Source organism: Kockovaella imperatae, assembly GCF_002102565.1.
Source record: "Kockovaella imperatae strain NRRL Y-17943 chromosome Unknown BD324scaffold_2, whole genome shotgun sequence".
Classification (NCBI taxonomy): domain Eukaryota; kingdom Fungi; phylum Basidiomycota; class Tremellomycetes; order Tremellales; family Cuniculitremaceae; genus Kockovaella; species Kockovaella imperatae.
This window is the reverse complement of record NW_019028942.1, coordinates 1,206,319-1,230,864: the sequence shown is the minus strand read 5'-3', so window position 1 is coordinate 1,230,864 and position 24,546 is coordinate 1,206,319. Positions and strand designations below refer to the sequence as shown.

General features: G+C 51.5%; 10 protein-coding genes across 10 annotated transcripts; 6 read left to right on the top strand and 4 right to left on the bottom strand.

The window, feature by feature from the left end:
- Window positions 1-33: 33 nt before the first annotated feature.
- Window positions 34-1,797, top strand: BD324DRAFT_616098 (acyl CoA binding protein-domain-containing protein; the record flags this gene model as incomplete). The annotated part of the gene is made up of 6 exons (XM_022014793.1): window positions 34-293; window positions 344-376; window positions 428-498; window positions 550-613; window positions 668-740; window positions 781-1,797. Exons 1-6 carry the CDS (start codon window positions 274-276, stop codon window positions 1,792-1,794), a joined length of 1,275 nt encoding a protein of 424 aa, XP_021873844.1. The 5' UTR covers window positions 34-273.
- On the bottom strand, window positions 1,798-2,751 carry BD324DRAFT_616097 (Longin-like domain-containing protein). The gene is made up of 5 exons (XM_022014792.1): window positions 2,620-2,751; window positions 2,466-2,575; window positions 2,267-2,427; window positions 2,045-2,224; window positions 1,798-2,005 (listed from the first exon to the last, which is right to left on the bottom strand). The coding sequence occupies exons 1-5, from the start codon at window positions 2,689-2,691 to the stop codon at window positions 1,851-1,853; spliced, it is 678 nt and encodes a 225-aa protein (XP_021873843.1). The 5' UTR covers window positions 2,692-2,751; the 3' UTR covers window positions 1,798-1,850.
- A 72-nt stretch (window positions 2,752-2,823) lies between these two features.
- Window positions 2,824-3,243, top strand: BD324DRAFT_616095 (hypothetical protein). The gene has a single exon (XM_022014791.1). The coding sequence runs from the start codon at window positions 2,899-2,901 to the stop codon at window positions 3,181-3,183; it is 285 nt and encodes a 94-aa protein (XP_021873842.1). The 5' UTR covers window positions 2,824-2,898; the 3' UTR covers window positions 3,184-3,243.
- Window positions 3,244-3,854: 611 nt separating this feature from the next.
- On the top strand, window positions 3,855-5,111 carry BD324DRAFT_254052 (hypothetical protein). Its single transcript, XM_022012292.1, has 4 exons — window positions 3,855-4,111; window positions 4,164-4,389; window positions 4,442-4,871; window positions 4,919-5,111. The coding sequence occupies exons 1-3, from the start codon at window positions 3,998-4,000 to the stop codon at window positions 4,660-4,662; spliced, it is 561 nt and encodes a 186-aa protein (XP_021873841.1). The 5' UTR covers window positions 3,855-3,997; the 3' UTR covers window positions 4,663-4,871; window positions 4,919-5,111.
- BD324DRAFT_616091 (hypothetical protein) lies at window positions 4,636-7,848 on the top strand. Its single transcript, XM_022014790.1, has 7 exons — window positions 4,636-4,871; window positions 4,919-5,117; window positions 5,166-5,312; window positions 5,353-6,040; window positions 6,083-7,421; window positions 7,460-7,618; window positions 7,660-7,848. The coding sequence occupies exons 1-7, from the start codon at window positions 4,752-4,754 to the stop codon at window positions 7,756-7,758; spliced, it is 2,751 nt and encodes a 916-aa protein (XP_021873840.1). The 5' UTR covers window positions 4,636-4,751; the 3' UTR covers window positions 7,759-7,848.
- Window positions 7,849-7,882: 34 nt separating this feature from the next.
- BD324DRAFT_616087 (hypothetical protein) lies at window positions 7,883-9,434 on the bottom strand. The gene is made up of 4 exons (XM_022014789.1): window positions 9,019-9,434; window positions 8,757-8,965; window positions 8,453-8,702; window positions 7,883-8,401 (listed from the first exon to the last, which is right to left on the bottom strand). Exons 1-4 carry the CDS (start codon window positions 9,024-9,026, stop codon window positions 7,927-7,929), a joined length of 942 nt encoding a protein of 313 aa, XP_021873839.1. The 5' UTR covers window positions 9,027-9,434; the 3' UTR covers window positions 7,883-7,926.
- Window positions 9,435-9,563: 129 nt separating this feature from the next.
- Window positions 9,564-13,569, bottom strand: BD324DRAFT_576002 (hypothetical protein; the record flags this gene model as incomplete). The annotated part of the gene is made up of 7 exons (XM_022013165.1): window positions 9,564-9,871; window positions 9,923-10,071; window positions 10,122-10,319; window positions 10,371-10,726; window positions 10,778-11,325; window positions 11,363-12,592; window positions 12,636-13,569. Coding segments are annotated over 7 exons (3,723 nt in total), but the record flags the coding sequence as incomplete, so codon positions are not given.
- A 1,386-nt stretch (window positions 13,570-14,955) lies between these two features.
- On the top strand, window positions 14,956-18,013 carry BD324DRAFT_576101 (putative DNA recombination and repair protein Rad54B; the record flags this gene model as incomplete). Its single annotated transcript, XM_022013173.1, has 14 exons — window positions 14,956-15,314; window positions 15,367-15,736; window positions 15,776-15,851; window positions 15,897-16,028; window positions 16,079-16,201; window positions 16,246-16,350; window positions 16,393-16,689; window positions 16,743-17,031; window positions 17,066-17,167; window positions 17,214-17,382; window positions 17,432-17,498; window positions 17,549-17,606; window positions 17,654-17,857; window positions 17,905-18,013. The coding sequence occupies 14 exons, from the start codon at window positions 14,956-14,958 to the stop codon at window positions 18,011-18,013; spliced, it is 2,460 nt and encodes an 819-aa protein (XP_021873837.1).
- Window positions 18,014-18,363: 350 nt separating this feature from the next.
- On the top strand, window positions 18,364-21,694 carry BD324DRAFT_679114 (hypothetical protein; the record flags this gene model as incomplete). Its single annotated transcript, XM_022019028.1, has 6 exons — window positions 18,364-20,037; window positions 20,095-20,116; window positions 20,160-20,421; window positions 20,460-21,162; window positions 21,218-21,265; window positions 21,325-21,694. 6 exons carry the CDS (start codon window positions 18,364-18,366, stop codon window positions 21,541-21,543), a joined length of 2,928 nt encoding a protein of 975 aa, XP_021873836.1. The 3' UTR covers window positions 21,544-21,694.
- A 46-nt stretch (window positions 21,695-21,740) lies between these two features.
- On the bottom strand, window positions 21,741-23,621 carry BD324DRAFT_648662 (hypothetical protein; the record flags this gene model as incomplete). The annotated part of the gene is made up of 8 exons (XM_022017871.1): window positions 21,741-21,869; window positions 21,933-22,108; window positions 22,150-22,318; window positions 22,367-22,773; window positions 22,837-22,873; window positions 22,932-23,092; window positions 23,146-23,352; window positions 23,417-23,621. 8 exons carry the CDS (start codon window positions 23,619-23,621, stop codon window positions 21,741-21,743), a joined length of 1,491 nt encoding a protein of 496 aa, XP_021873835.1.
- Between the last annotated feature and the right edge of the window lie 925 nt (window positions 23,622-24,546).

Below are 24,546 nucleotides of genomic sequence, written 5' to 3'. Positions count from 1 at the left end.
GTGCAAGGGGGTCAAGATGAACTTCGGGTCAAAGATTTCCAGAAATTTTCAGTTACGTAATATATCACTCATCGGCTGAATTTCCAAGCTTCGAGCCGGTTCAATGTTTGACGTGAACTGCTGCAGATAGATAGTTCCACATCATATGTCCCATGGAAATCTGGTGCAGCCTCAACGAGTCACGATACTGGTCATCAAAGACCATTCGACCTAGTTGCTGGCGTCTTGGGAGCGGTTGAGGGGCTTCCCAAGCGCCGGTCAAACAGATAAGCCATGGCCACCGGGATTGACGCGTGAGTCGTGCACACAACTAATGCGAGTGATCTGATCTCTTCCTGCTCAGTCAGTTCCATCGGGCTGTCGACATCGTCCAGAGGTCAGCTTGTCAATTTGATCAACGGTTAGTGTTGTGGCTGAATTTTCGTAGTCTGCCGAAAGGCGGTCCGGTCCAGACCAGCTACGAGGAAAAGCTTGCCTTGTATGCTCTTTACAAGCAGGGTGAGGTCGCCAGCTGCCCGTTGGATTCTTGATGCTCAATGGTCGCCTTAGCTACTGAAGGAGATATCCGCATACCTCGGCCGGGGCTACTCGACATGCTAGGTCGAGCAAAATGGTGAGTTATCAGACACATAATAGGGCATTGAGTGTAACCTGACGGATCTATCAGGGACTCGTGGAACAAGCAGAAGGGTGTTGATACGGTCGCCGCGAAGCGCAGCTACGTGGGCGCTTTGTTGAAGGTGAGGATCATCATCCGAGTGATCTCTGAGTTCTCTTCAGATATTGCGAAAGCATCCCGATCCTTCGACAATACAATTCACAGAGGAGATTGAATCGTTCGGAGTATTTCCTAATCGTCCTTCATCACCATCATCCTCTACATCCTCATATCACTCTTCTCAAGCTTCTCCTCCTGATTCTCCGCTTCAAACAGGCCCATCTTATATTCTACACCCTCCCGATCCAACTATGCCCATCCCCGACGTGCCCCCGGAAATCATCCCTCCTTCGGCTCTCAACTCGTCTCATCGGTCGCTCCTAAATCTGCTGCAGAGTCCCGCACCTCCATCTGAGCAGAGTATTTCAGCTTTGCGTCCCGGCACGGCTTCTCGAGCTCACAGTCTCCGTGAGAGCGAGAAAGCAAGGGATCTCAATCGTCCAGCTATCCGAGGAATCGCAGCCGCACCATTTGCACCGATGCCTTCGGTCCCACCGAGTCCAATGGGTCGAGCTTCATCTTCTGGTGTGCCATTTCGTCAGTATTCTCCGCTCGTTCCTCCACCCATGACACCGGATCCTTACTTCCCGAATCCCAACTCTAACTTCATTCCTCGACCCGGATCTGCCTCGACCTTCTCACCTGCACCTCCAATCAACGTCACACACGCTCTACAATCCATACAATTATCTCTCACTGCTCTACATGAGCGTCTATCCACTCTCGAGCGATCACAAGCCATGTTGCTACGCAAAGAAGATCGGCGTCGGACATGGCTGTCGTTTCTGACAGAGGAAGACGAAGTGGATGAGCTGGAAGATGAGGCGGACCGTCTGAGGAGGAGCAATATACGGACAGGAGATACGGCAACGACAGTTCGGCGCAAGCGGCGTGCAGGATTGCCCATCAGAGTCGTGTGGGCTTTGTTGGCCGGCTTGAGACGCGCAGCAGTGGATCTAGGCACTTTCGCGCTAATGATGCTGGTAGTGACTGTGATTTTTGGAGGTGGTTGGCGACGAGCACGACAATCATTGACTCGTCTGCTCGTGCGAGCTAGAGGATATCTAGACATCTGATCCATTGTACGATCGTTACATGCATGTCATTCGTTTTCGTCGATCTTACGTCGATCTTAGAAGAACCTCCACCACGCAAAGAGGATGAAGAAGAATCCTATACCGCCGACCGGCGCCCATTTCCGCAACAGCGCCTGTAAATTGATGTTCCTGGCTGCTTTACGGTACTTTACGGACTCGGCCCGTAGTGATGTAGAGAGGTGGGACATGCCTATAGAGTGTCAGCTTCCGGCCGGGATCCTTGACTCACGATCAAGACTGTCTCCTCGCCATAATAGATCCTCCATATTCTTCGTCATGATCCTTGTGACGTCCTTCAAATTCTCATTGAGCTGATCCAGTTGACTGCTGGGCCCAGCTGTAGGCCCTCCCCCTTGAGTCAAAGTACGCGAGTCACGATACAGTCGAGTAGTTTTGGAAATGAATGTGTCTGGGAAGTGTCAGTCTCGAATTGGCCCCTCAGGGAGCTCACCGAATCCCATGAATGCGTATGGTCTAGTTACGCTGTCAATCTTGTCACCGTAGCTGTTCTGGAACTCCTTAGACAGCTCGTCCAGGTATGAAAATGCCAGTTTTCGAGGATAGCTCGAATCACAAATACACATGTAAATGACTTTGTCGACGATGAGATAGCTACACGCAGGTCAGACAGAATCCAACTTCGAGCTTACTGTAAGGTATATTGCCCAGATTCTATTGAACATGCTGGTTCAGAATTGGCATTCAACCTCCTGAACACAAGCTTTGACTGCTGCTTGTATTCCGTTAAGGCTTTCTCAGTCTATGGAGGGGATCAGCTGAGGTGTTCTCCCGAATGAAGCGCACGTTCTCATCGTCCACACTAGCGGCCAGGGGGAGAGCATCGGAGACTCTGAATATCGTTGTCGAGCGAACCATGTCGACTTGTGTCTCAAAAGTCGAGGTATGGTCAAGACGAAGCAGACCGAGGCTTTCCCCGGCACGGATTGATGGAATGACGTGTCAACCGAAAATGCATTGACCGTAAGATGAGGCCAATGAAATCTGCAACTCCTCATCATCCACGAAGACGCAGTGTGTGACCTGACGAAGGTCTCGACACATGCGTTTGTATCACAGGATGAGATGATTGACCTGCACACCCAGCTGGACGATGAAATTGAGCTCATCAGAGCATCCTTGCTGCCGGCTGAGGAGTTGACCACCACCGATCAAGATGATTGGCCTCGTGTCCTGACTATCGACAGCAAGGACAGCAAGCTCTCTCTACAACTACGTATTCAGCAGGAATATCCAAGTCCCTCGTCGCTACAAGTTGAGATACGCGGCGACATTGGCAAGGATGAGGCTGAGGAATGGAGGTCATGGACAGCGGAGCGTCTAAAGGATTGGCAAGCCGCAGACGAGTGAGTCCAGGGATGGTGAGCGGGACTCAATCAGTCTCTAGTTATCCAGTCTATCAGCTTCTTACGGAGCACTTTCTACCTCTGCTTGCGCCTTACTCACCATCGCCTCCCCGGTCGCCTGTGCTGAAAGATCCAGACTTGAGTTCCGATGACCGATTACATCACGCCTTGCTCACATCGCATCACCTGCTGGCCCCTTCAAAGCGCAAAGACTTGCAGCATCTCTCCTCGAAGCTGTCTCTTGTGGGCTTCGCGAAGACTGGTCATCCGGGCATAATGTATGCTATGGGGAGTCGCTTAGATTTGCAAGAATGGATCACTGAGATCAAATCGTGGCAATGGCTGGCTCTGCGGGTTCGGATCACTCCAGAACCGTTGGCGGAGGATGCACAACCAATGACTTCTGACTTCAGGTTGGGGAAAGATAGAGGAAACTGGACCGAGGTTTCCAAGATTAACGAGGCATTAGACTGGCTCAAAGAAAGAGGAAATGAGCAATTGCTGACCGATTTTGGCTATGGAGTCGGTTGAAGCGCAGGTTATAGGCAGAGGATGACCTGGACAGACGGAGACTAGATAAAGTCTACTCGTCGTGAGCAAGTATTGGCCCAAAGCCTGGTATCCAGTCGTGTCAGGTTCGGATCGTCGGTGACGCAGCTTCGTGGTAGGGATATAGCGCACGGTCCTCCCATTCCGGTCGCTTCATACATGGGCTCTACATCTGCATCCTGATTTCATCTTCTAACTGTATCTTAGCCATCTTCAAGTCCGCAAACATACTCATGAGCTAGCTCTCTGGACGCAAGGTCTAGGTCAAGATGACTCTCACAGGATCTCACTCGACAACTCATCCGCCTCATTGTTTGAGCAACCAGATTCAGGACGCGATACGATATCCATACATACCTTTGACTGAACAGCTGGTGCTCGACGTAAGCGACATATATCAGTGCATAGGTTTCATGCTCATGTGTGCATGTAAAGGTCATCGAGGACCTCGAAATCATCCCTGTCTCTGGAAGCATCTCGAATACCCTGCTACCCGGTCTCGAAGATGACTCTTCTTCCGATCTGCTCGAGAACTTCATCCAGGGTTGTCAACTGGTAGCAAAGGCCGAGGTAGACACCAGAATGACGGACGCGCAACACTTGCACCAATGCTTCGAGGATGGACGATATGAGCGAGCGAGACTGAAGACACAGGCATCAAGTAAGAACTCAGAACATTGGAATTCTCATGATGCGAAGCTGACTCTTGTCAGAAGCTACAGACTTTCAGCCTCTCAGCCCTGGTCGACAGGCCCTTTCGCGGAAAGCTCTTCGAGAAACGCCAAAAGTCTTCGGCCCCTCGAAAGGCCGGAAACGAAGAACCCCTGCTCGCTTGGAGCACCTAGTTCGCGATGACAGCGGTTTTCAAGTCCTATCACCACTGAGGATTGACAAATACCTGGGAACTTTGGTGACTGTAGATGACGCCTTGTAAGTGTCTCCAGTCCTCCTGCAAGGCACGGATTAACCATAGCGCACACAAGAGATGTTCACCGAAACATCTCCTCCGAGCTCAGTTTGGCTATGAAGAACTGGTCGAACGAATCAAAACGAGCACTATTGACCGCAATGATAGCCTCGAAGGGGAAAGATGGGCCGGAACTCTGGCAGAGTTTTGTCAAGCAGAAACAACAGTCCGTTGACGTGAGGTGCTCCACAACACCTGATAGGCGCTTCTCATTGAACTTCAGCTGGAAGCACGGCCAATGACGCCACCTATCCTAGCTTCGACGACTAGATCGGCGTTCAGTATGACCTCGTTTGAGGCCATCACGACAGGTTTTCCGACCATCTCGACGTTGCCAAAAGAGGGACTGATTCCGCTAGCCCTCTCCGACGACGCTGGTCGTTCAGATTTCGGTCTAAGCATGACCAGTATCCACATCGACGGTGAGTCGTGGTGATATTCGTACTCCTCATCGTGGCTGAATCGCTCAGCATCGATTCCGCCCGCCGTGACAACGCCCATTGAGGGAGTGCACAGTCAATACGTCCTTGAGCCCGGTGATCATGTTCGCTTGAACGTCAATACGAATCCCTGGCGCACGACTCGTATGGTCGAGACCGAGAAAGCTCTGAATACAGGTAAGTGTTGTTATCATTTCTATCTGATCTGATTTCACAGAAATGCACATAATGGCCTTGAGTCAGATTGAAGCCTCAGAAGCGGACATACGCGCAGGTGAATTGGTCAAACGAGAACTTGGAACAAGCGGGATACGGGGTCGTTCTTCCCCCAGCGCATGGAGGCAAGATCTTGAGAACGGAGATTCATCGACCGTCGTCACATCGAAGTTACGCGCAGCTGGCCCGCCAAGGATGCAGCTTACCCGGGGAAACATTGCCTCGAATCGACCACAGGAGCGCGTCGCACTAAACCAAGACTCTTCGCGAAGCATCGCAGCCAGCTGCCGGTCGCCTATAGCTCCGTCCAAGCCTCGTGACACAGCCGCGACACAAAACCGTCAAGGGCCCTCTTGGACCACGCAGGTAGCTCCGTCGCAGCCTGTCGAGCCAATAGAGGAACAGCCCGCTAAACGTCGCAGAATCCTGCATGTCAAGGAGACCTCACAAGCAATAAATACTGGGACGAGTAATCTCGCAGCCTCGACCGAGCAGCCACCCCCCGTAGGTACCACGGCCGGAAAATCAATCTCTGCACAGAGTCACCGCCTGAGCGACCAAACGGGTCTCGGAAGCCTGAGTCCGCATTCGACCCAACATCCCGGAAGATCTCTGCCAAACACAGTCAGAGACCTATTCGACGCCGAACCCAGTCTGAAGACGACGCATGCGATTGGTCCTCCTAAGTTGTAAGCGCTCACCTTTTGCTCAATGAGCTGACTTGGTGCCAGACGCTTGCCTCGTATCGATCTTTCGACGCTGATGACATCTGCTCAATGCACGCCTATCGAAGGAGAGACGACGATCAACGAGATCAAAGGCATTCTCGTCGCTGGGGACTGGATTTCAGAGCTGCTAAATCCTGCGCTTGCTGACTTCAACAAACCCGACTCACCGGTTGTGACTCCGGTCGGCTGTCAGCGAGACCCGATTGAGGTAGAAGGTGATCCGAAGGTTGTCGTCAACTGCAACATGGACGATGTGATCGCAATCGATGATGGCTTTGAATCCGAAACTGAACACATGGATCTTATTGAAGAAGCTATATCTGGATCACCTATCAAAACCTCGGAAATGAAGGTCCCGACATACATGCCAGTAGCCAGCGCAAGCGGATCGAAGATTATGGCGGAATGGAACATCCCACTTGCAGTATCCTCAAATACCGAGATCGTCAAGAAGGCCAGAAGTAGTCGAGTCGTGCTTCAAGATGGTGGCTCATTGGAGGATATTGTCAAATCTCGATTGTCAGCGATGGCCCAACAAGACACAGAAGACGATGATGCTGTGATCGAGGACAAGATCAAGAACATGCTCAAGAGTGGAGGAAGCGACATCAAAGAGCGAAAGCTGGACCCAATTGGCCTCGGAAGAACAAAGTCGCGACCAGCGCCTTCTGTCCTCGCACCGATGCCTGCTGTGAAGCGAGTTCCTGTCAAAAAGAGCAATTGGCGTGAGAACAAGCATCTTCGAAACCCTGCTTGGTATGACAAGATGGTCAAAACGAGACAGGCTACTAGTCAGCCCACGGTGACAGCACTGGCATCTCTTGATCTGCTTCAAGATCGACCCCTGACGTCTCAGCTCGAGAAAGCCGGGTTCCGACTGATGGACTCTGATCTGCCGTATCATGGTGCAGATCTCATTTTGTCAGCCAAGACGTCTGTGATCTTTCGGCCTATTCAAGTCATCTCTGACAAGTTTGAGATGCTCGTGAAGGCTATTGATTCCGCCTGTGATTATTTCGACCGAGTCTTGCTGGTTTTTGACGTGCTTCGAAACAGGAGATTCAGTCCTGGTGTTGACGGCGAAGGGGCGGATCCTCTCACACCAGCTTTGATCGAAAAGCTGCCCAATGTTCGCGAAACTCTCCAATCAAGAACCATGAAGCCAAGCGATCACAAGTCCAAGGGCAGAGTGGAAGTGATCGTGGCAACGAATGGCTCTGCAGAAGTAGCGAATGCCCTGCTTACCCTCTTGAACGCCGAGGTAGCTGAATTGGGCAGGAGGATTGGAAGTGCAGATGCAATGGAGCTCGGGGAAAACAGAGACTGGCTCGACTCAAATGAGGTGAGCGTGGGGTGCATTTTCAAGCTGACTATGGTCAGGAAGAGCAGATACAATGGCTTGCGCAAAGGCTTCACTTCAACTCTTTCAGTGCTGCCTATGTGATTCACAAGTGTGGCAGTGTGCAGGCCTTTCTGCTTGAATACACGGAAGAAGAGCGGATGGCGCTTTATGGTGCTGTCATAGGAGAAGACAGAATGGCAAGTGAGAATCTTGGCCTCTCGCTGAACGTCATTTTCAGTCATGGATAAACAGGTCTTTGAGGACGCAGAACTCTGCCCCAGTCGCAGGGCATATGTCTTCCGATCCCTTGAACTTGCGGCCCCCATCCTCTTTGTAGGAAGACGATGATTCTGCTTGAACATGTAGATGCGCTTCACTTTGTATAAATCTGTTCGATGAGAGACACAGCATGCAGCATGAGGGGTATCAGAATACAAAGTATCAGAAGAATCTTATAAGAGCCACGACACACGAGCGTGCACCCAAACACAGTTCTCTGTCCTTTTCACCACATGTGCGCGGAATCCTCCCTGTAACCATCGCTTGATCCAGCTTTCTTGGTCGAATAATCACTCTGCCCGTCGTCACTGGGGATAGGATTCGAAATCTTTCCTCTTTTCAGCGCTTCAATGATTCGGGTGGTAGGTCTGGGCTTTCGATGAGTCAAATAACTCGTGCCGACTTTCTCGCTCCTCAACTTGCGTCGCCGCGCTTTCCATACGCGGAGGACGAACATGGCGACAAAGGCAATTGTCAAAAGTCCGACGAGAGCAGAAGCAACGACCACAAAGTATGCCGAAGGGCTCCAGTGAAAGGTGTAGGGGATAGCCAGTTGAGCGAGGTCGGCTGGATCCCATTCTTTTGCTAGTCTGGCTTCCTCTGCAGCTATCATTTGGTCCATCGTCGGCGGCTGGAGTTGGAGAGTGGGTATGACGAGCGATTTAGTGGACGAAGATGTGGCAGCGGTGCTGGGCAAGGCACTGGTAGAATAGGTCAGGGATAGAGAGTCCCGGACAGGATGATCGACTCACCTTGGCACTGAATTGACCTGTGCAGGAGTTACCAAAGCCACGTCGAAAGCCAGACTCGTACCCGCTTGAGCGTTGCTGAGAGTCAAGTGGTGTTCTTTCGTCCCGTCAAGTCCATGCGCCGCGTAAAGGAGGTAATGAAAGTCTGTCTCCTCGGCCAAAGCGGTGAATCGCCCCACTACTTCATTATCCATCAAAGCAATGTAAGGGCCTTGATCAGGTCCAGACATTCCATACGCCCAAATGTCAGTACCTGTCAATTTGCCATGAGCTCTTGTCGCAATGCAGGGGCGGGATCAATGCTCACCATTGAAGACGATGGTCGTGTTTGCGCCCTCTGTAGTCGTCCAGCTTAAGGAATGGTTCCAGAATTCATGCAGATGCGGTGTAATCATGTCCACTTGCGTCTGATTAATGAATTGATTCGAGCCGTTGGTCCGGAGCATGTTCCATCCTGGGCCCAGCAAGAGTGGTGGTGTCGCCCATTGCGCATCGTCAATGGTGTAGTTTGCGAGACTGCTCAATGTCAGTGCTGATTCTTCAGTCGTACAGAATCAACGTATGCTGACCTGGTCATGGTGAATATACAGCCCTCGAATGAAAAGAAGAGACGGATGGCAGGGCCAAATCTAGTAACGAGTCCGAAATGGAGCGAGTGTGAGAATGCGTGGTCACGAAGGGAAGAGACATGAGATTAGAAAGGCTCAGTCGCTGATCCTTCTTGCGCTCCACTTGTAAGCTCGGTGCTGGACAAAGTACGGCCTTTATCGCGTCCCTTCAAAGCTATCGATCAAAGGTCAGGACAGAAGGGATGAGTGAACGGAGGCGGAGGCATGATTTGACGAGGCACTTGGATCGCAAACTCTCCCGATCTCCAGGTAAGACGCGTCAGTCATCATGTCAGTATCTCATCAGACGATAAACAGTCCGACGTATGCAGACTATTCGTCGGTATGATGTTTTCAGAAGGACGAGTGGTCTGCAGGTTGACAAAGGGAATGGAAATGTCCTTTTCTGTCTCGCGTCCGTTTCCTTCATCCCTAGTAGCATTCCTGGATCCTTTGATCAGAAAAAGGGACATGATGTAGTGTATGCATACAATAGTGTGTACCACTCATCTATCTCTGTTATGACCATCAATGATTGTGTATTGATTCTCAGTCCCTGCCCGTCTGTCCTTTCGACTCCTTCGACTTCTCGTCATCCGGCGGAACTGAACAATCAATCGAGTGATCGGTTTCTCGGCGTAGCTCTCAAATGCAAAGGCGATAGCTATATTGGCAGTGACGATGATTAAGAGCTCAATCTTGAATTGCATGGGGATCTCAATGATGTCGAGAATCAAAGCGATAGTCTTGGCGGGGGCGACGAGGACATAGGTGCTGAACGCTCCAAGACCAAGTAGGCAGAGGACCAATGACACTGGTCCAAGTTTAGCGTACGAATCAGAACCTGAAGTAACGCGGGACTCACGATTCGTGTAGATTGGTTTACGATACGGCGGACCGACACTGAAGACGCCTGCTACCAGGATATACTGGAAACAAGAGACAAGGAACAAAGTCGTGTTCTCGTAGTTGAACGTTTCGAGCTTGTCTTTGTTCTCATCAGGTGCAGTGTACCTGACAAGAGTCAGCTTCTCGCGCAGACAGACTTCAGAAAAGAGCCTCACCATGGCTCCCGCCTGACCCAGATGAACACTATGATCTGGAACAGTCCATTGATGACGATCTGTCCGATGATGCTGGTAAGAACCTTCCGGGACACCAAGCTGGCTGTAGGGCGCTTGGGGTGAATTTTTGGGTATGGCAGTGTCCGCCCCATGGCAACTGCCACCGGAATGATGACGAATAGATCAATGTATAAGAATCTGCGGAACGTCAATTCCTGGGCCCAGCTGTCAGAGAACATTCAGACTCACTGGAAATCACCCAGACTCGAAGCGAACGAGTACAGTAGAGTGATGGTCGTAAATTGAATCATAGAATACAAAGCCATGTATTTGAAGCAGCTGAAACTGGTGACCAAGGCAGCTCGACCCTCCTTGATAACGTCGACCATACAGGATATGTCTGGAGATCGACTAGTGAAGGGTGCAGCGACCGAGGCTTCTGCTTCCGACAAAGATACACCGACGTCGGCAGCTTTCAGAGCACCACAGTCGTTTGCGCCATCTCCGCAAAACGCGACCGTGTATCCGAGTGCTTGCAATCGTTCAACTAGTTCCGCCTTTTCATCGGGAGACATTCGAGCGAAAATGACGCCTTTGGTGAGCATCTGGCACGAAATAAGCGCGACAACTCCCAGGAGAACTAAAAATCGCCTCACCCGTTCCATTGTCTCTGGCTCTGCATACTCTAGCATCCATTTGAAAACATCACCCGTCACGGCCAATTGATAATCATTTAGTTCCATCTCGCCAGTCTCCAATGCGAAACCATCAGTCTGGGCAATTACAGGTCGCAAGGTGAATTCGTCCAAACACTGGTCATCGTCGTCTACACTCGACCAGTTGATTCGTGCACCATCTGCCGTCCCAGTCCCCGGAATGAATGTCGGAATGTATACACTGGCCGAATGCGACACTAGTCCGCATTCCCTAGCTACACTGATGGCGGTTCGAACATTATCACCCGTAACCATACGGCACGCTAAATGCGCAGCTCGAAGAATGTGGATGTTTGGTGCGGTTCCAGGTTTGAGCTTGTTCTCGAAAACGATAAAGCCGAGGAATTGTAGGTCAGATTCAGCCCCTTCGCGCCTCATACGTTGAGCCTTGAGCCAAGTGAGTCCCTCGATGGATTTGCCCGCAATCGCAATGACTCGGAAACCATTTCTGGTATAGTATGACAGCATGTCATCGTAATCGAGAGGAACTAATGGGTGAGTGAAAGATGTTTGTGGCTGACTCACAAGATGACGGATCACATATCTCCGGCATGACTTCGGGAGCGCCCTTGACGTAGACCTCCATGCTGTTCGACTTCAATTTTTTGACAATGACACTCATTCTTCGAAGCGCAGATACAAAGTCGAATGTCCTAATGACACCGAGTTCGAGAAAGTGAGCGTGCTTGACTCCAGTCTTCATTGCATCCTCGACTCTCCACTTTTGGGATCCAGGTGGTCTGACAACCGTTTGGACAAGTGCGAGGGGCCGCTCCCCTCCGCCACCTTTAGTCGTGACCGGTCGAGATTGGCCCTCGTCTAGGGTCCATTCAGTGTATTCAAACATCTTGATGTCCAAAGGATCACCGATGACTTCTCCATCAATAAGTTTCAGAGCATGACATGTCGCCAGAGCATGCAGAAGGGGGGTTTTGCCGCTGGACCCGCCTTTGTTTGGGATCTCCGACACCTCGCTGTGCAATTCGGAGAATCGACGATCTTGTAAATCTACTGTTCGAGCGCCGAGGACATCCAGACCGTCTTCTGTCAATGTTCCTGTCTTGTCAAAGCAGCAGACATTGATCTTGCCACCGATGTTGACACGATTTGGCGAAATGCAAAAGATGCTGTTCTTCCGGAGACGGTCAATGGCAAAGGTGGTACCGATGGTGAGAGTGGCGGGCAAAGCAGGAGGCACAACAATAGTGATAAGATCCAAGGCTCTCAACATGATGGTGTGCCAAGCAATGCCAATTCGGATGAACTGGACGGCAGAAACTGCGAATCCAAATCCAGCAATGATCGTCAAAACTCCAATGAATCGCATAGAGTCTCGGTAAAATTTGAAGCCCATGGGCTTGGGAAAGAGCATGGAGCGGACCAAAGCCCCCTTGGTCGTGTCGAAGCCTGTACGAGTCACCATGGCCAAGGCGACCGGCTCTTCGCTCTTCGGTGCCCAAGGCGGTTTGCCACCTGCTCGAACCCGGATTATCTTAGTCCCAGAAAACAGGTAGTGCTTCGCCATGTCGCTTGCGACCTCGGATGATCCTTGCTTGGCTTCGCGAGACATGGCACGTAGACTTTCGTCCTTCACTGGGATCTTTGAAACCGGAACAGACTCGCCAGTGAGCATGGATTCGTTCACGATGGCGTCTCCTGAGAGGAGAAGCGCGTCACAGGGAAATACGGTCAATGTGGGGTCCGAAGCGTCGAAAATGTCACCCGGTACCATTTCCGAGCAGTCAGTTGTGATCCCTGGTAGATGTCAGATTACAGCCAAACCAGAGCCTCCACTCACACTCTCCATCAACGAGGATCCTGACATCGCAATTGAACTTGGACATCTCCCGCATGCGCTCAATTGTACGCTTCGTCTCGATAAGCGTGTTCAAAATACTGGATATACTGATGAGGGCGATGGCAAAGGCATAATAATAGTAGTCGTCGAATGACCATAAGATAATCGATGCGATTTGAAAGACGTAGAAAGGGTGGAGAACCTCATCGACGAGTAAAGACCAGATGGACTTGCTCGCAATGTCGATGACGTTTGAGCCCATCAGCAAACGTCGCTGAATTCGAGTGTTATCGTCCAACCCTTGCGCAACTGTCCGCGCTGAAGTCCAGCGAGGGTCTCGCCAGTCTCTGATCATCGCCCAACGGCCGGTGCCGGGTTCGAGGGCGAATCTAGTGTACCGATACTCCATAATTTTGAGGAAACCCATCGTCTCCTCCCAAGTCGTCTTGCCTCGTTCCACGTCCATCGTCAAATCCTTTGCAGCGCCCACACCTCCTGGCGGTTCACCAGCCAAAGCATGAGTTGGGGGAGCTGGCAGTCCGGTAGAGCTGCTTGGACCACGGATCGAGCCATCGCGGGATGCTGCAGTCCCTGGTGGCACATGTTGTGGGAATACCGTCGAGAGAGGATAAGGGTAAGGAATTATTTGCAAAGGGATGATGTGTAAGTCGCCATATGGAGTCTCCACCATGACCCATGCACCTTGTTTTGCATCTTCGAAAGACACTTCGCGACCGCAAAACTTTACCCAGATCGAGGGGGTCCACCGTCCGAGTAGACCAAGCCCACCAAAGGTACAGACACACCCTGCGAGCCAGATGAAGCGACGTAGCTGATCAGTGCGATAACCGGTGAAACGAATGGATAAGTCCTCATCTGGAAGGAGGATGGTCTGTCTAGACGGAACTTCGACGCTGACAAAGTCTTTGGGCTCTTCATAGTCCACTCCACGTCCAGATTCTCCAAACACAGCATCCGTAGAGTTTGGTATGAGAGGCAGATGTGGGGATTGTGGCCGTGATTGGGGCGGAAGTGATGTATCATCGGCCAACGAAGAGGTGTACCCTTCTTCGCCTGAAGCCCTATCGGAAAAGTCGTCCTCTTCGTCCCTGTACCCCCAGCCTTCACTCGAACTGGGCGAAAGTGATCTCTCTCCGGATCTAGATGAAGGCCTCGAATCGCGTTCCGAGAAGTCTGAGCCTGATCGCCTCCTTCGTCCAGGTGTCAATCCCGCCTCTTCATCATGCTCGTGTCTGTTGAAACCGATATAGGAAGCGATCTTGCCGAAAGCTGTAGAGGCCCTGGCTGGACTCAGTGGACCAGTCGGCGACGTGCCTTGTTCTTCTGGACTCTCCGCCGTGGGACGATCAGGTTGATATGAGAAATATCCGCCTTGAGCTGTTGAGGACTTTCGCGATCTCCTCTTAGATTCCTGCCGTCGAGGCGTTGAGATTTTCGGCCGAGGCAAGTTGGATTGAAAAGAGGCGAAAGACGAGCCTAGAGTCCTCGCAGGACGATTACTCGGACCCGGCTCGTCGTCTTCTGAATCAACATGAAAGACGCCGGACGAGGGAGATGGGAGGTTAAGCTGGGAGTTTGATCTCCGATTGTAGGAGAAAGAGGGACGCTGACCGTAAGACCCGGACCTGCGAGAGGCAATAGAAGCTCTTCGAGATCCAGCTCGGAATGGCGTTCTGGTGATAGAGGATGGAAAGATGCCACCATCTGTCAAAATGTACTCAGCGATGTAGGGAACAAGATGTGAGCGGAAAAAAAGAAAGTCTTACCGTCATCTCCTCCTGCCCAGCTTTGCAAACTGCCGACCATCATATCTGGCGGAGCCTCCTTCTCCTCCCTTGCCCTCTCCATTGCAATCGCGTTGACCACGGCTTGGGGTGCATTCTCCGTGTAATCGTGCTGCTGTTCTTGCTCTTCCGCATGTGGAGACGTTTCCTGGTGGGGAGCCACGGGCTGATGCTCGTCCGGCACTTGAGGACGAGACGCAGAGATGGCAGAAGGAATCTTGCTTCGGTCAGGGGAAGGTGGATCGGCCATTATGTCTGATGATATGCAGTCTGTACTGCCTCTATATATACAGAAACTCGAGTTCCAGAGAGCGTTCAACAACTGTTCTGAGCAAGCAGGGCAGCAGCAGCAGGTTCGCCCCTCGTGACGTCTGCGAGTCATTTTGTTTACGTAAGCTGATGGTTGACTGGACCGCGAGTTTTTTCTTTTCCGGGCCACAACAGATTCGATCCCATTGTTCATTTTGTTCTTCATGTCTTCTTGGCAGTGTATCTACTTCGACGTGTAGATCACCATGTTGAGGCGCATGCCCAAGAGTCAGAATGCTGGAGACCCTCAACCTACATCAGCAACGTCCGGAGGATTCGGGATCTTCAAAGCGAAGCAATTCAAAACACCTACACCTTTGGCTCCACGACGCGACTCCAACCTCCCAGCTAGGAAACGCAAAGCTGTATCTTACAAGGAACAAGGAGGTGGAGATGACGACGGAAGAGATGGAGATGCCGATGGAGGAGCCAATAAGAAGACCAAATATGCGATGGGCAACAAGGAGTACGGGGAAGATGGTGTACTAGGCGGCATGGGCAAATGGTGTAATCGAAAGTTCCCAGTTTTTGCTCCTAAGGATAAGGATGGGGTATTCAAGAAGGGGTAGGACACAGACTTCGAAGTGGAACAAGGTGCTGATATCTTGCCTCTTCAGATTCTCGATCCCCGTGATGATCAACGCAAAGACATCCGAACGGATAGTACACACCCTCTCTCACGCCTCTCTCGGTGCGCGGCCACACCCGTCGCTTGCACCTCGGCCGTTACATGATCCCATGGCAGATCATGCCATTGTATTATACGACCCGACTATTGATGATAGACCAACAGAGGAGGAGATTGATGCTGCTAAAGCTGAATTGGAGAAGAAAAAGCAGGAGGAGCAAGCCCGAGGACCTCATAAGAGCCTCAAGGCGATCCTGGGCATCGAAGACGCAAAGGCGAAGAAGGAAGTCAAGGTACCGGTTGTCATCGACCCTAGGCTGTCGAAGACATTACGACCGCATCAAATCGAGGGCGTCAAAGTGAGCTTCGATCTCGGATGATATGACTGATCCCAATAGTTCCTGTACAAATGCACGACCGGTATGCTGGCCGACAAGGCGTGGGGTTGCATCATGGCGGACGAAATGGGCTTGGGTGAGTACCCGTGCCGATGGAGCCTTCGTACTGAACCTGCGCCAGGCAAGACGCTGCAATGCATCACCCTCTTATGGACTTTGCTCAAGCAATCACCTGTAGCGGGGAAACCGACGTGCGAAAAGGCAATCGTAGCTTGCCCGACTTCGCTGGTCGGCAACTGGGCCAATGAGCTGGGTAAGTGGATAGAGCTCATGATGACGCCCCAGGTTGACTTGCTCTCACAGTGAAATGGCTCGGACCCGGCGCACTGAATCCTCTGGTCGTAGACGGAAAAGGAGGCAAAGCAGAGCTTATTCCTGCAGTGCGACGATGGGTGAACGCTCGAGGCCGGGCGGTCACCCTTCCAGGTTGGTCCTCGTTGCATACATTGAGCCCTGACGGTAATCACCAGTCATGATCGTATCCTATGAGACCCTTCGATCCCTCAAGGATGAATTGCGAGACGCTCCAATTGGACTCCTCTTGGCCGATGAAGGTCACCGGTTGAAGAATACCGGTGAGTCACCTTGATGACATTAACATGCCTGACAACCCGTAGACACCCAAACTTTTGCGCATTTGACCACACTGAATGTTCAGCGCCGCGTCATTCTGACCGGCACACCGATTCAGAATGATCTCTCGGAATACTTTGCCCTGCTCAATTTTGCCAATCCCGAGTATCTTGGCTCCAAACTCGACTTCAAGCGCAACTTTGAGAACAAAATCTTGCGTGGACGAGACGCCGATGCGACGGACAAGGAGAAAGAGGAGAGCGACGCCAAACTGAAAGAGCTTGGTGGATTGGTGAATCGCTTCATCATCAGGCGAACGAACGACATTCTGTCAAAGTATCGTTAGTCGTCTCTCTCACATCTGACCAAGACAGGCGCTGATTCTCGCTCTTAGTTCCTGTGAAATATGAGCACGTCGTCTTTTGTCGACCCAGCCCGCTCCAGGCGAAGCTGTACAATGTCTTCGTCAATTCGAAGGACGTACAGCGGCTACTTCGAGGGAAAGATTCACAACCGCTCAAGGCCATTGGACTCCTCAGGAAGCTTGTCAACCATCCGGACCTATTGCAGCTGCCCGAAGACCTGCCCGGTAGTGAGGAGGTGCTACCGGATGATTACCAAGGTAAAGGAAGGGATAGAAGCGTCAACTGTTCCTACTCCGGAAAATTCGTGGTTCTCGAGCGGTGAGACCGCTGAGCGAGCGTGGGCTGATTGCAGAATGCTCGCTCACATCAAGCAATATACAAACGACAAGATCGTCTTGATCAGTAACGCCACCCAAACTCTAGATCTCATGGAGCGACTGTGCCGCAACAAGAAGTACGTCCACAACCCTTCAGGGGACTGTATCCCTGACCCTTTCCAGATACGGCTGTGTACGTCTCGATGGCTCTATGAGCGTACCGAAGCGTTCGAAGATCGTCGAGCGCTTCAACGACCCCGAAAGTACAGACTTTGTCTTCCTTCTCAGTTCAAAGGCTGGTGGCTGCGGTATCAACCTGATTGGAGCTAATCGGTTGATATTATTCGATCCCGTGAGTTGGACTCAGGGGAGTTTGGCAAGGGGCTGACATGTGATTCCAGGATTGGAATCCCGCGAGTGACCAGCAGGCTCTAGCCCGTGTCTGGCGAGATGGTCAGAAGAAGGAGTGTGAGCCTGGCTGTGGAATCTGCAGGCGTTATCAACGCTGACTGGCTCAGGCTTTGTTTACCGCTTTCAAACGACTGGGACGATCGAAGAAAAGATCTTTCAGCGACAGTGCGTGCTCTCCGTTTCGGCGGAATAGATCTGACTCAGTAACTCAGATGTCAGAAGCAGAATCTTTCTGCCTGCGTTGTGGACGAGGCGGAAGACACTGCGCGCCACTTCACCCAAGACGACTTGCGGCAATTGTTCAAGTTCAACACTGAGACGTTATGCGACACTCACGACACGTATAAATGCAAGCGGTGTCGCGACGGCAAGCAGTTCGTGAAGGCGCCTGCACTTCTTTACGGAGATTCCAGCACGTCAGTTGTCCGAACGCCATCCGAGCTGGAAGCTGACAGACTCCCAGGTGGAATCATTATCCCAATTCGCAGCTCGGGCAGATGCACGACGATCTCCTTCGCGCCGAGCTTGGACTTCCAGAGGTCTCATATGTGTTCCAATACATCTCCCACTGATAGCTCATACGGTCCTTTCCGATTGGCGTTTCTTGTTGTCATATAGTAGTCATGCAGAGTTGTATCAGCAGGTCTTCGCTGCGCACAGACTCGGGGTCTTGAAAGAGGCCGTGCGTCTTCCGATCTCAGAGTAAAGATAGTTTTGGGCGCGTGCAGGTGACCTTCCATTGCAATACTCTCTGTAGGTCCTGAACATTCCTGGATCGACCTCCTCTCATCCAATCGTCTTGCTAGCGGTCCTCGTCATCTTGTGTCTCTTGGGAAGACCAAAGGCTGCCACATATTACCCGTCGATCTGACAGCGGCGCTCTCCGCTTAACCCTCGCGTTTCAGAATTCGACCGCGGCGAAATGTTGGATTCGCCAGACCTGGAGGATACTGTTCAATCCAGGTCCTCCTCATCTTCTCCTCGTCCTCCGTCCCCGTCCCTCATCTCCCTCTGGTCTTCTGCTCTGCCTCCTACTCTCCTAGAAGCACAGGACGAACTCGATCATCTCGTGATCGAGGAAGCGGCGGCCCGACAAATCTCAAAGAAGGAAAAGCAGGTTATACCTGATCTTGGCAGTCTATCCATCAAGTCCTCGTCATCTACCACTTGTCATCTACTCGGATCTGACATTGGGGAACCACCGGACTGGACAAAACCTTCCTTAATTCACTTGCGGGACGGTAGTGTCCTTGTGCTTCGACCAGCAAAGCCGGCTCGCAGACCTTTGGACGAGCAGCCGGTCAATTCCCCCGAGGCTCGGACCGTCAAAGTTGAACGATTGGTAGACGTCGGTCCGATAGAGACTGAAACGGAGCTTCGGGCAGGACCTTCGAATTCTGAGCATTCGCCTCCCGCAAGTCAAGCTGTATATCCCGCAAACAAGCAGGGCCGGAGAACATCTCGATCTCATACACTCTCGTCGACCCCTTACCACCCAGTCAAATGTCAACCTCTTGCTTCAGGCAATAAGCTAGCTGCCGATCGTCTTGTCGCTTCTTCAACGCCTAACAGAGCCTCATCCCTTGGGTTCAGAGCTTTCGCGCCGGTTTTCGGATCCAAGCATAACCCTGCACATCCGCCATCAGGTTCTACAGGGACACCTCCAGACTTGATCGGCGACATAGAGATCACCCCTGTCTCGAAATTGATAGACTTCTTCAAGACAAAGATCAAATTTCATCCTTTCCCTTTACTCCCCAAGATCTTTTGGGGAAAGAGCGCCCAGCAGATTGAACGCGAGAGAGATATTGCAGCGCGCCATCCTCAGCAGGACGGCGATATCTACGAAGAACGTGACACTCCTGGGGGCGAAATCAGCCAGAGCTTGTCAACTAACTTTACAAAAGATCGTCGAACAAGAGAATCTTCAGATGATGCGCTTGTAGAGCAGGAATCACCGACAAAGCGACACAAGGGCCGCAGTCAGTCTCCAGTGCAGTCTCGATCAAGACGACTTGCTTCACGTCTCGGCGCAGGAGAGATTCCTTGCGCTGAAATCTTGGTGGACCTCGACTCGGACACAGCCGATTCACGGGCGATCAACACGCCAGAGCAACCTTGCGACTCGTTCAGCTTGGTAGACCTCACGCCTCCCTCATCCCATAACGAAATAGTCGTTCGGAATCTCCGTGCTTCAGTCTCAGACGATTTGCAACCCGAAATGACGTTCAACTCAGTCTCCAGCAGCTTCGCCTCGGCATCGAATAATGCCAACCAGGAGATTGTCAAATCGGCATATCGTCGGCTCCTGTCCGTACCATCACCTCGTATCAATATTCCATCAGAGATTCTGCTCAAAGCAAAGACAGACGCGTTGGAATCGTCTGTCCTGCGCGCTTGGAAAGCCACAGAGCCGAGTCCAGATACTCGTAAACACATCAGATCACTACTGGATAGTCTGACTCGTCGCATCAACCTCAGACTCGATTTCAAATCTCAGCCGAGATCAGAGCCCAGATTCGAGGTCGACGTCTTTGGGAGTGTCAGCTGGGGTGGAGAGACTGGGCAATCGGGCGACCTTGATCTCGTTATCCTCGTGAGCTACATCATCTCGTTTGAACAGCATAGAAGCTGAGAATATCCTTTCCGCCAGGATCACGATATGCCGTACGGCTGTGAGTTGGAGCCCTCAGGATTGAATTCTGCTTACCGATTCAGATGAACCGTCTCTCTGGCGTGTCGGTAGCGAGACTCGTTTGAATCCGACCCAGAATCAATCTCGGATGGTCCGAGCTCCGATCCAGGCCCTTCCACCTGTTTACAATCTCAGAAGGCTTCACGATGTCATAGGAGAGCTAGGCATGATCAACATATATTGCATTCACGCCGCCTCCACCCCTATAGTCAAATTTACAGACAGAGGTGGTATCTCCCGAAAAGTCTGGGACTGCGACATCAATGTCAATGATCTGGGCGGATGGTGAGTGAGATGCAAAACCGTACACTGACCAGCTTCAGGTTCAATTCATCATTGATACTTCATTATTGCCTCATCTCGCCGTACGTTCTTCGGCCGATGATTTACGCGTTGAAACGCTGGGCGGCGGCATACTCACTCAACGATGCCTCTGGAGCGAACGGACCTTCGACCATGTCATCTTATTGTTTGACTCTGATGGCAATCGCGTATCTTCAGCATCTGGGTACGCTTCCGAATCTCCAAGCCTCAGTCGTTGCACCGGTCCCCGAGGATTCGGCGACACTGGATGAGGACATTGTCTGGGTCGGCTGGGGCAAAGATCAAGGCATCAAGGCACACGTTGGTTTTGAGCCCACTCCACCCAAAGACTGGACTTCAGCGACTCCGAATTTGACTGCAGCACAAGCGATCAGAGGATTCTTTTCCTTCTTTTCTCAGGGCGTCAAGCCATCGGACCCAGGTGGAAAGATGAATTACCAAGAGAAAATCATCTCCATTCTCCAAGGTGGCATTGCGAAACGGGCTGCTACATTCGGCTCGATGCCTAGCTTGCGCGAGGCCAAGATCCAGGCGATGAAAGGTGACGGTTGGTCCATGGATGAGATTCATAAGGTCTTGCAAGCGGAGAAGGTAGAGATGCAAGATAGCGAGAGATTTATGGGCAAAGGCGATCTTGGTATCCAACCTATCAAATGGATTGAAAGCCCAATTGTCGTGCAGGACCCGTTCCTATGGCAAAAGGTAAGCGAGATGTTCTAGGCAGCTAGAAAAACGACTATTGACGACGCTGCTGCAGAATTGTGCAGCAGGCATGTCCAAGCAGGGTCGCATAAGATTTTTCAATGTCAGTGACAGTGACATATCGAGGCCATCTTATGAGCTACAGCTGACTGGTTGGCGCAGCAACTCGACGAGACGAATCGCCTGTTCAATTCTAATCCTGACGCAACACTGGACGATATGTTGCGAAGAGGAGAAGAGATGACGAGGTCAAAACCGAGCCCTCTGTCGTCCCGCGGACAGGGAATCCGAGGCAGGGACTGGATACATAGCAGAGGCACACCATCACCTAGTCCCCGTGGTCGCGGTCGCGGAGGCGCAATGGCTGGCAGACTTGCTTGAGGTCTCGGCAGTACTATCGAATGATAGGGTAGCAGGGATGGGCCGGATCAAAGCCTGGCGACATGACAGCCCAGGACTCAACTGTTTCAAACGTAGCTTGTATGTCTGAACGCCAAACCGTAGGCAGAAGCATGTATCTCTATTCCAGCTTGACGGCATGACTCGGGAGAAGTAGTTGCAATGCATGCTCAGGATGTCTAATGAGAAATGTCTGATCTGACCTTGTCCATGGCCCACTCGACAAGATGGTTGGTGAACATTGGTGTCTCTCCTGATGGACTATGATGTACAGATTGAGGAATGCGGATGATCTTGATACCGTTGGACTGGGTGAAGGACGAAAGGACATGAGCTCGGTGTTTCAATGGGCCTTAGCTCATCGAGCTCACCTCTATAGGACGCTCGTCCAGCTCGACCTTTGATCCTTCTAGATATACAACATGGGAGATCAACTTGTTTGACTGCCAATGAGCCCGCTCATCATATCTTCGTAATGAGGATAGAAGAGCTTGAAGATAGTCCCAAGCGGTGTAAGACAGGGTTTCCCGATCATTGATAGTGTTGACTGCCGTATGAGCTATGAATAAAGTTTTTTCGCAAACTCACGCAGGACAACTTTGGCTTTGAGAGATTTGGAAGCAGCAATGGCAGTGGCTAGTCCTCTGAGATTAAGACACGGTACGATACTTGTCCAGAGTGATCCACAGGAATACACCAAGACATCTCTCTGGGTCAAGGCGTCTAGGTATTCTGGATTCGGCTCCGGGAAGATTTCCTTACCACGACAGTTGTCAGCTGTACACAAGTTTCCTATAAGGCTCACCTGGCCATACAAGTTGATATAGAAAACCTTCTCAATTTTGGCCTCTAGTGGAATCTCTCCCTCTCCTTTTCTATAACTTATATTTCCACCGGCAAACTCCTCGACAATGGCATTCGCCAGAGCGGTATCAAACGTTCGTGAATCCTTTCTTACTGAGCGCATGCTCATCGTGGGTGAGCGAGCTCCGGTAGTACTGTTCGATTGAGATGTAGCTGTGAGCGGTGAAGAGATACTCATCGCTGAGAGATCGCTTTGCGTGAATGGACCTTGCCTCGCAGGAATAGGGGACACAAGAGGGGTGCTTGGGGTAGTGGCTATTGGTGTGATGGGAGGAGTAGGATGGGAGATAGTGCATTGGCCAACTAGCGTGGCGGCATTGGCGAGCTGAGCCGCAATGGTCACAGTCTCTGCGTCGAATGGTTAGCCTGGGCTATGCGAGCAAGTTCCAAGTTTTCAATTTGCAGACTCACGATTGGTATTGATGGCTGGGATCACTTGCGCTCCGGCCTGAAATGCCATCGTCAGCCTAACGTGATTGGAGGTCAGCCACTTCTTGCTTGCTCACATTCACGCTGGCGATCGACTTGAATAGGAAGATTGCGCTGGGTAGACTGGCAAATAAGTCTCGCGCACCAGTAAGAAACCCGTTGCCAAGGGAGAAATTGCGAAACGAGAACCGCTTATGAGCTCTCCTCAGGCAAAGAGTCTGAAAGTGAACCAAAAAGGCTAGGGCGATAATCTTTAGCATCCCCGGACATCACTCACAGACGCACACTTACCTCTGATACACTCTTTCTTGTCTTCCCCGATGTCCTTCCACAAATCGCTTCGGCCTTCCACGATTTCCATCCACAATTCCCGGACTGATTTCTCTGACGCTTCTGCGGGAAAGCGAAACGCCATGAGGTTGTAGATTGCAATGAGCTCTTTCTCAGCTCGAATCTTTGTATCAGGTGGGATAGGAATTAAACGGATAAGTCGAGAACCTGGAAACGACAGACCAGCGTCAGGAAAGTGCATGCTATCAAGGGTTGGGGACTGGGAGCTCACGGATGTCACCGATGGAAGGCCCTCCAAAGCATCGAAGGATCTCCGAGGACGATCCACCGTCATCTGAGACTGGAAGGACGAAAGCGGGTGAGGGTCCAAAAGCTGAGATGATAGAATTGGCTCCTGTGCCGCCGGAAACAACGACATAAGATAATTCTTTAGACTGCGCCGCCACGTATGGGCTCGGCACTGCGTCCTGAACCATGTCGGAGAACAGTTCTTGAGCGAATTATGTTCGTATCAACTACACGGGGCTGTGGGAATTGCCTGTGAACGTATACAGTGGAAAGCCGAGCAGCAATGAAATGAAGGGGGTCCTGAGGTCGGCAGGCGACGTGTCGATGGGGTCGTCTGACTGATACCAGGGAGAGGCTGAGAGATGATGAAGGAACTGCCTTCAGACAGGCTTTGGAGGCTTCGAGGTGGTTCAGAACTGATTGAATGACTGCCGAGAGTATGCAGGTCTAGGAAGAGGAGAACGACGTAATGGGATTGAGGGGATTGAATAGGACCAAGGGGGACGATAGCAGAGAGTAGGCTGTGATATCTCTTCCTGTGGATATGTATTGTCTCCTCCAGTCGACGACACAGCTATGGGGGACAGATAGAAAGGAGGTGTCGGAGCGGAGCGAGCACTTCAGACAGCGCGTTTCGAACGTAGTGTAGGACCTTGTCTGCGTCACGTATGTTGCGGGGAGTGTCGAGGTATGTGGAAAAGGCGATTGACCGAGAATGAGGCAACAGTACGTATCCTGATTGACATTTCACAGAGAGAATGATGCGATTCTGTCCTTTAGTACGTCAGTATATGTTGGCCTTCCAAAGGGCGTATGATGCAACTTGCACGTCATCAGATAATGGTCGAGATGCTCTGAAACCAAGAGCTGTGTGGAGAGCCTTCAGTCGGGTAGCGGATCCATTCAGAGTTCGAAGGGGGATCTGATCAAGGGACCAGGAAGGCAGGATCTCGTCCTGAACTGTCCGGTCCTCAGGTTCAGCTCCAGCTTGTTGAGCGAGTGGCCTTGAGGCGTCTATCTCTCTCTCTCTCTCTTTCTCTCTGCAGTCCCAGGCGAGAATGTATCTCCTTGAACAAGAGAGAGAGATAAGAATGAATGGAGTGTGAGACTGGA